Genomic DNA, 9,642 nt, shown 5'->3' with positions numbered 1-9,642 from the left:
CTCGCTCTCTCTCTCTCTCTCTCTCTCTGGCTCGCTCTGGCTCGCTCTCTCTCTCTCTCTCTCTCTCTGGCTCTCTCTCTCTCTGGCTCGCTCGCTCTCTCTCTCTCTCTGGCTCGCTCTCTCTCTCTCTGGCTCGCTCGCTCTCGCTCTGGCTCTGGCTCGCTCGCGCTCTCTCTCGCTCTGTCTCGCCTCGCTCTGTCTCGCCTCGCCCTGTCTCGCCTCGCTCTGTCTCGCCTCGCTCTGTCTCTCTCTCCCTCCAGAGATATCAAACCAGACAACGTGCTGTTAGACATGAAGGGTCATATCCGTCTGGCCGACTTTGGCTCCTGCCTGAAAATGATGCAGGACGGCACGGTGAGCAACACAGACCCCACACACCCGAGACCCCCACACCCCAGACCCACCACACCCCAGAACCCCCACGCACCAGACCCACCCCCCCCAGACCCCCACGCAAACAAACCCACCACACCCCAGACCCCCACGCAAACAAACCCACCACACCCCAGACCCCCACGCAAACAAACCCACCACATCCCAGACCCCCACGCACCAAACCCACCACATCCCAGATCCCCCACGCACCAAACCCACACCCACCCAAGACCCCCACGCACCGAACCCACCACATCCCAGACCCCCACGCACCAATCCCACACCCACCCAAGACCCCCACGCACCGAACCCACCACATCCCAGACCCCCCACGCACCGAACCCACCACACCCCCCCACCCCCCCCACGCACCCCAGAACCCACCACACCCCCACCAGACCCCCCCACGCACCGAACCCACCACACCCCAGACCCCCACGCACCGAACCCACCACACCCCAGACCCTCCACGCACCGAACCCACCACACCCCAGACCCCCCCCACGCACCAATCCCACCACACCCACACCCACCCAAGAACCCACACTCCACAGACCCACCCAAGAACCCACACACCACGCCCCAGACACGCCCCAGACACGCCCCACAGCCCAGACACGCCACAAATATTATTTTGTGGGGAAAAAAAACACCTGTATAATAGTGTTGCATGTTTCTATCATCTTCTTTGTGGTTCTGAGAAAAATGTCCTTTTCAAAATGTGTATTATTTTATACCACACAAATTACCAAAATTACAGGCTACACTGACACCGACAGATTAGACTAGCCATTTGCTTTTCAAACTGTTTTTCCAGCAATAGTATTTTGAAATATTGCGAAAGGCCTTATAGCTGCTGCCTGCTGTTCACTGACAGACACGACTCAACAATCAGGGGTTTGATATTTACCAGGCCTGCTGCCCAATTGGCTCTTCAACTGTAGTCCTACATGCACTAGTCATGATAAAACACAACCCACAGGATTTTAATTTTTTTTTTCAAAAATAAGCTATTGGTCGTCATTATTCCTGGTCTATTTCAATGATTTAATGTATTTATCCACAGATAGGAGTAATTATATACATTTTGCAAATGTATTTAAATTGATCTGCAGCACCCCTTCCCATGGCTATTTTTGCTTCTCCCTAAGGCCAAATAATCAATACTTCTTGTTATTAATTCAATGGTGGTCAGTAACCCCATGGAATATGAGGTTATTGTGCAGGTAGGCCTACTATTACAATAATATTTAGAATAATCTATCAACATGGTACAAGCCTATATCTGGCCTATATCTGATCACTGTTTCGCCAAAAGTGGTTTTACCTACAGTGCCTTCAGAATGTATTCACACCCCTTTTTCCACTTTTTGATCTTACAGCATGAATTAAAAAAATTATTAAATTGCTAATGTTTTTGTCACTGGCCTACACACAATGTCAGTAATGTAGATTTTAAATTTTAAAATTTTAATATAAGTATTTTTTGTTATGGCAGGCCTAAATAAGTTCAGGGGTAAAGATTTGCCTAACAAATGACATACAAAGTTGCAATGACTCATGGACTCACTCTGTGTGCAATAATGGTGTTCAACATGATTTGTGAATGACTTCCTCATCTGTACCTCACACATACAGTTACAGTATATGTAAGGTCCCTCAGTCGAGTAGTGAATTTCAAACACAGATTCAACCACAGACCGAGGAGATTTTCCAATGCCTCGCAAAGAAGGGCGCCTATTGGTGATGGGTGAGTTAAAAATTAAATAGGCAGACATTGAATATCTCTTTGAGCATGGTGAAGTTATTCATTACACTTTGGATGGTGTATCAATACACGCAGTCACTACAAACATACAGGCGTCCTTCCTAACTCAGTTGCCGGAGAGGAAGGAAACCGCTCAGGGATTACACTACGAGGCCAATGGTGACTTTAAACCAGTTATAGAGTTTAATGGCTGTGATGGGAGAAAACTGTGGATGGATCAACATCGTAGTTGCTCCACAATACTAACCTAAATGACAGAGTGAAAAGAAGGAAGCCTGTACAGAGTAAAAATGTTAATTTAAAAAATGCATTCTGTTTGCAATAAGTTAAAACTGCAAATATATTACATAGAAATGAACTTTATGTCCTGAAAAGAAAGCGTTATGTTTGGGGGGAAAAACATCATCACTGACGGCCACACTTCATATTTTCAAGCATGGTAGTGGCTGCATCATGTTATGGGTATGCTTGTCATCGGCAAGGACTAGGGAGTTTTTTGTTGTTGATATAGAGAAACAGTAAATTCACCTTTCAGCAGGACAATAACCTAAGATGACATTGGATGTTCCTGAATGGCCTAGTTTCTGTTTTGACTTAAATCGGCTTGAAAATCTATCGCAAAACTGGAAAATGGCTGTCTAGCAATAATCAACAACCAACTTGACAGAGCTTAAAGAATAATGGGCAAATGTTGTACAATCCAGGTGTGGAAAGCTCTTAGACTTACCCAGAAAGACTCACAGCTGTAATCGCTGCCAAAGGAGATTCGAACATGTATTGATTCAGCGGTGTCAATACTTACTTATACAATACTTATGTAAATGAGATATTTCTAGATTTCATTTTCAATAAATGTGATAAAATGTCTAAACATGTTTTCATTGTGGGATATTGTGATGTCATTATGGGGTTTTGTGATGTCATTATGGGGTATTGTGGGATATTGTGTGTAGATGGGTGAAAAATATATTTAATCCATTTTGAATTCAGGCTGGAACATAACAAAATATAGAATCAAGGGTTATGAGTACTTTCTGAAGGCACTTTATATTGTAATGTTTTTTTTTTACCTGGTTGGGTAAACTGCACCAAGTTATTATGTTCATAAAGGCTAATAAGAAAATATGAGTAGCCTACGTGAAAGTTTTACAAATTTGTGGTTACATCAGTATGTATCAAATCAAATCAAATTTATTTATATAGCCCTTCGTACATCAGCTGATATCTCAAAGTGCTGTACAGAAACCCAGCCTAAAACCCCAAACAGCAAGCAATGCAGGTGTAGAAGCACGGTGGCTAGGAAAAACTCCCTAGAAAGGCCAAAACCTAGGAAGAAACCTAGAGAGGAACCAGGCTATGTGGGGTGGCCAGTCCTCTTCTGGCTGTGCCGGGTGGAGATTATAACAGAACATGGCCAAGATGTTCAAATGTTCATAAATGACCAGCATGGTCGAATAATAATAAGGCAGAACAGTTGAAACTGGAGCAGCAGCATGGCCAGGTGGACTGGGGACAGCAAGGAGTCATCATGTCAGGTAGTCCTGGAGCTCAGGTCCTAGGGCTTAGGTCCTCCGAGAGAGAGAAAGAAAGAGAGGAGAGAATTAGAGAACGCACACTTAGATTCACACAGGACACCGAATAGGACAGGAGAAGTACTCCAGATATAACAAACTGACCCCAGCCCCCCGACACATAAACTACTGCAGCATAAATACTGGAGGCTGAGACAGGAGGGGTCAGGAGACACTGTGGCCCCATCCGAGGTCACCCCCGGACAGGGCCAAACAGGAAGGATATAACCCCACCCACTTTGCCAAAGCACAGCCCCCACACCACTAGAGGGATATCTTCAACCACCAACTTACCATCCTGAGACAAGGCTGAGTATAGCCCACAAAGATCTCCGCCACGGCACAACCCAAGGGGGGCGCCAACCCAGACAGGATGACCACAACAGTGAATCAACCCACTCAGGTGACGCACCCCCTCCAGGGACGGCATGAGAGAGCCCCAGTAAGCCAGTGACCCAGCCCCTGTAATAGGGTTAGAGGCAGAGAATCCCAGTGGAAAGAGGGGAACCGGCCAGGCAGAGACAGCAAGGGTGGTTCGTTGCTCCAGAGCCTTTCCGTTCACCTTCCCACTCCTGGGCCAGACTACACTCAATCATATGACCCACTGAAGAGATGAGTCTTCAGTAAAGACTTAAAGGTTGAGACCGAGTTTGTGTCTCTGACATGGGTAGGCAGACCGTTCCATAAAAATGGAGCTCTATAGGAGAAAGCCCTGCCTCCAGCTGTTTGCTTAGAAATTCTAGGGACAATTAGGAGGCCTGCGTCTTGTGACCGTAGCGTACGTGTAGGTATGTACGGCAGGACCAAATCAGAGAGATAGGTAGGAGCAAGCCCATGTAATGCTTTGTAGGTTAGCAGTAAAACCTTGAAATCAGCCCTTGCTTTGACAGGAAGCCAGTGTAGAGAGGCTAGCACTGGAGTAACATGATCAAATTTTTTGGTTCTAGTCAGGATTCTAGCAGCCGTATTTAGCACTAACTGAAGTTTATTTAGTGCTTTATCCGGGTAGCCGGAAAATAGAGCATTGCAGTAGTCTAACCTAGAAGTGACAAAAGCATGGATTAATTTTTCTGCATCATTTTTGGACAAAGTTTCTGATTTTTGCAATGTTACGTAGATGGAAAAATGATGTCCTTGAAATGGTCTTGATATGTTCTTCAAAAGAGAGATCAGGGTCCAGAGTAACGCCGATCAGCGTTAATGCATCAGAAAAGTATTGGAAAGTTCAGGAAAACGTCAGGTAAGCTCATCAGGAAGGCCTAACAATTGTTTGTGTGAGAGAACATCTGCATTGCTTTTGATTGTGGTTTTGTCACAGTCCCTTGTAACGTTTCCTACGCTGCCGGTGAGCATTGCAGAGGGAAACTTTTTAATTTTTTTTTTAAATGCACGAGTCTTAACTTTTCAGAAATGGGGTCATAATAGCTAGTAGCTCCTACCTCTAGATTTAGAGCCACATTTGTAGGATGAAAACAGAGACCCTCTCTGTTTGTCGCAACCGCTAAAATAACAGACATGGCACCCAATTCTCTAGTACACCTCTTTTAGCCAGGACCCATATGGCTCTGGTCCAAAGTAGTACACTATATGGAATAAGCTGCCATTTGGGATGCAGTGTCAGTCAGTGTCCAATAAGAGGCTCTCCCACACTTTACTCAGGTTAATGATGAGTGACAGAGTAAATGCATACAACTATAGAAATACAATGACCTTGAGATTTGAATATTCTAATTCTATCCGTACAACAAGGAACTGAACAACGGTAAAGAGAATGACTACCAGAAGTAAAACCACCATTCATAGAGCCCACCATTCATAGAGCCCGCGCTCTGGGTGTGAAGTTTCCACTAGGAACAAATATCCTGCCCCAATCCTAACCTTAACTATTAGTGGGGAAGATGAAAAACTTAACCGGATCAGCATCTAGGGCAATTTCAACCACCTACAGCAGCAGCAGCAGCTTTAAACCAATGTGCAATAACGAGGACATGTCTACAGAACAGATTACACAACACAACAGCTATCGTTATCATCATTATCCAGTTTTAGTCGATAAAAATAACAATGATGGCTATATAATCAGAGTTCAGTCTCGTAGGGGGCTGTTGATGATAAAACGATTTGATTCACTGTGGCCTTTTCACAGACCCTGATTAAATGACAAAAATAAATATGCTCAATTAGGGTTTAGTCGTGAAGTAACATTTAGATTTGTAATCAGCATTGACTATAGTCTGTGAAATATACTTCTTACACAAAGATTAAGGACAGTCCAGGCCATGCCTTCGACACCAACTTATCATCTAAAAGGAGCCAATTAGTAGGCTTAATCTGTTTTACTCCAGCTCCCTCTTAAAAACATAGCTAAAATGTACCCCCATCCTTATTGCCCTACTGTAAATGAAAAAGAAAGTCAACGACATGATATGCCCTTGGAATTCAGAGGGTGTAAAATGTAAAGAAAGGGTGACATTTGGGACAGCCCATTTGCTACAGTGCACTACGTTACCCATAGTTCGCTACTTTTGACCAGAGCCCTATGGGTAACGTAGTGCACTACTTTTGACCAGAGCACTACGTTACCCATAGGGCTCTGGTCAAAAGTAGTGCACTACGTTACACATGGGGCTCTGGTCAAAAGTAGTACACTACATTACCCATAGTACACTACTTTTGTCCATTGCCCTATGGGTAACATTGTGCACTACTTTTGACCAGAGCCCTATCTAGAGCAGGGTAGCCCAACCCTTTTCCCGTAGATCTACTGTCCTCTGGGTTTTCAGTCCAACCCTAATTTAACACACCTGATGCTACTAATTAGCTGCTCAACAAGATCTTAACTAGCTGAATCAGATATGCTAAATTAGGGTTGGACTGAACCTCCAACCCTAATTTAACACACCTGATGCTACTAATTAGCTGCTCAACAAGATCTTAACTAGCTGAATCAGATATGCTAAATTAGGGTTGGACTGAACCTACAGGACAGTAGATCTCCATGGAAGAGGGTTGGGCTAAACCTACAGGACAGTAGATCTCCAGGAAGAGGGTTGGGCTAAACCTACAGGACAGTAGATCTCCAGGAAGAGGGTTGGGCTGAACCTACAGGACAGTAGATCTCCAGGAAGAAGGTTGGGCTGAACCTACAGGACAGTAGATCTCCAGGAAGAGGGTTGGGCAGCCCTGGTCAAGAGAATAGGGTGCCATTTGGGACTTATTCAAGGGCTCTCGTGGATCCTAATGGTTTTTATAGTGTGAATTAATAGAGGTTTCACACTGTTTTATGAAATAACTTTATGGCTCAACTCCTTTTTCTGCTCTCGTGCAAAGTTTTCATTTGTTTTTCATCGCTCAGAGATTCTACCACAGAGCCCCTTTGTACTACTCAGCTGTTTGTGTGAGAGAAAATGACATTTTTTGTCTGAGACAGAAATTGACCTGAGGTTCAAGGTGATTTGTCAGATGTATGGAGGTTCAGGGTTTTCGTCAAATGTGTAGCCCAACCGTTAGAATTTGATGACGTGATAGAAGGCCTAAGGGAGAGTATAGCAAGACTATAGCCCAGACCTGGGTTCAAACATTATTTGAAATCATTTCAAATACTTAATCTGTGCTTGATTTGAGTTTGCCTGGCCTAATGGACCAAAAAGAATCATCTCAAAACTCCAAACCCGCCCATCTGACACTATACAGGCTAGAGCAAAGACTCAAACAAACTCAATCGTTTTTTAATAAGTTAATACTCTTATTATGAAAACACACACACGCACACCTCTTATGTCAGTTATTATTTTTCTATGTATTCCTTGTGTTATTATTTTCAAAACAGAAATATACTTTCTACTATTTCTCTTTCTCTTTCTGCATTGTTGGGAAGGGCCCGTAAGTAAGCATTTCACTGTTAGTCTACACCTGTTGTTTACCACGCATGTGACAAATACGATATGATTTGGACCGTTTTTTTACATGCACCACGTAAAATGTTTCTCTGAGTCCACTTCAACCCTCTCATTTGTAGTTCCTAACCTCACTCTTCCAGGTCCAGTCATCTGTGGCTGTAGGCACTCCGGACTACATTTCCCCTGAGATCCTGCAGGCCATGGAGGACGGCATGGGCAAGTACGGTCCAGAGTGTGACTGGTGGTCCCTGGGGGTCTGTATGTACGAGATGCTCTACGGGGAGACGCCCTTCTATGCAGAGTCCCTGGTGGAGACCTATGGCAAGATCATGAACCACGAGGTAAACTTGAGGAAACTGGTAGGCATTTAGGTGGAAGGTTTTTAGGTTGTGGTGACAACGTTGCGAGGGAAAGTGGAAAACGAGTCTTAAAAGTCTACCATTTCGATTAGAGTCCATTCATGAAAACAGTAGTCATTAAGGAAAGCAAACAAGGATAGGATGTCATGCAAGAGAATTGGGAGAGCGCCACTAGCCACAGGTGTGGATAGGGAAATGTGATCATAGGTCCGGCATGTAGTGTACCTCTGAGGCAGAACAAAGCCAGGGGTCCCTAGTGCCTAGCTTGCAACAATGTAGATGTAGGGAATTTAGCTTGTGTGTCATCAGTATCCAAACTGCCTTGGTAACAAGCAATATGCATATATTCTATTGTGCATGTCAAAAGAAGGAATGCTCTGCAAACTGACAACGATATTCAGACTCAAAACGACCAGAAGAGCTAGCCTATACCAAATCCATGGGCCAGCAACAAGTGCTAAATATTCCAAACATTTTCATAATGAATGATTTTGTTTCATGATTTATTGATTGTTTGCGTCCAAATGTACAGTATCTTACAGTTAATTATATTCTACACTTATTAAATATAACAAACTTTTTGATTATTAATCGGTTGAAATAGTTGATAATGTTTATTGGATTGTTTACTTCAATGTACACGACATTACATAAAAGTATGTGGACACCTCCTCGTCGAACATCTCATTTCAATGTCATGGGCATTAATATGGAGTTGGTCCCCCGTTTTCTGCTATAACAGCCTCCACTTTTCTGGGAAGGTTTTCCACTAGATGTTGTAACATTGGGGCGGCAGGTAGCCTAGTGGTTAGAGCGTTGGGCCAGTAACCGAAATGTTCGAATCCCCGAGTGGGCAAGGTAAAAATCTGTCGTTCTGCCCCTGAACAAGGCAGTTAACCCACTGTTCCTAGGCCGTCATTGTAATTAAGAACTTGTTCTTTTAACTGACTTGCCTAGTTAAATAAAGGTTACATGTAAATAAATAATAAAAACATTTTTAAAATTGCTGCAGGGACTTGCTTCCATTCAGCCATAACCGCATTCGTCAGGTCGGGTACTGATGTTGGGCGATTAGGTCTTGCTCGCAGTCAGTGTTATAATTCAACCCAAAGGTGTTCGATGGGGTTGAGGTCAGGGTTCTGTGCAGGCCAGTCAAATTCTTCCACACCAATCTCGACAAACCAGTTCTGTGTGGACCTCGCTTTGTGCATGTGGGCAATGTCATGCTGAAACAGGAAAGGGCCTTACCCAAACTGTTGCCGCAGAGTTAGAAGCACAGAATCGTCTAGAATGTCATTGTATGCTGTAGCGTTAAGGATTCCCTTCACTGGAACTAAGGAGCCTGAACCATGAAAAACAGCCCCAGACCACTATTCCTCCTCCACCAAAATTTACAGTTTGCACTATGCATTCGGACAGAAAGCGTTTTCCTGGCATCTGCCAAACCTAGATTAGTCCGTCGGACTGCCAGATGGGGAAGCGTGATTCATCACTCCAAGAGAACGCGTTTCCACTGCTCCAGAGTCCAATGGTGGCGAGCTTTACACCACTCCAGCCAACGCTTGGCATTGGTGATCTTAGGCTCGTGTGCAGCTGCTCGGCCATGGAAACCCTTTTCATGAAGCTCCTGACTAACAATTCCTGTGCTGACGTTGCTTCCAGAGGCAGTT

General features: G+C 44.3%; 1 protein-coding gene across 3 annotated transcripts in view; it reads left to right on the top strand.

The window, feature by feature from the left end:
* Window positions 1–9,642, top strand: part of LOC112249825 (serine/threonine-protein kinase MRCK beta-like) — a 124,192-nt gene that overhangs the window by 57,680 nt on the left and 56,870 nt on the right. For all 3 annotated transcript variants that reach the window (XM_042319168.1, XM_042319167.1, XM_042319169.1), the window contains exons 6-7: window positions 261–354; window positions 7,754–7,954. In XM_042319168.1, the coding sequence (XP_042175102.1) occupies window positions 261–354; window positions 7,754–7,954 (295 nt within the window). The remainder of the gene's footprint in view (window positions 1–260; window positions 355–7,753; window positions 7,955–9,642) is intronic.

This window comes from Oncorhynchus tshawytscha, unplaced genomic scaffold (genome assembly GCF_018296145.1).
Source record: "Oncorhynchus tshawytscha isolate Ot180627B unplaced genomic scaffold, Otsh_v2.0 Un_contig_388_pilon_pilon, whole genome shotgun sequence".
NCBI classification, from domain to species: Eukaryota; Metazoa; Chordata; class Actinopteri; order Salmoniformes; family Salmonidae; genus Oncorhynchus; species Oncorhynchus tshawytscha.
This window is presented reverse-complemented; position numbering and strand designations above follow the sequence as displayed.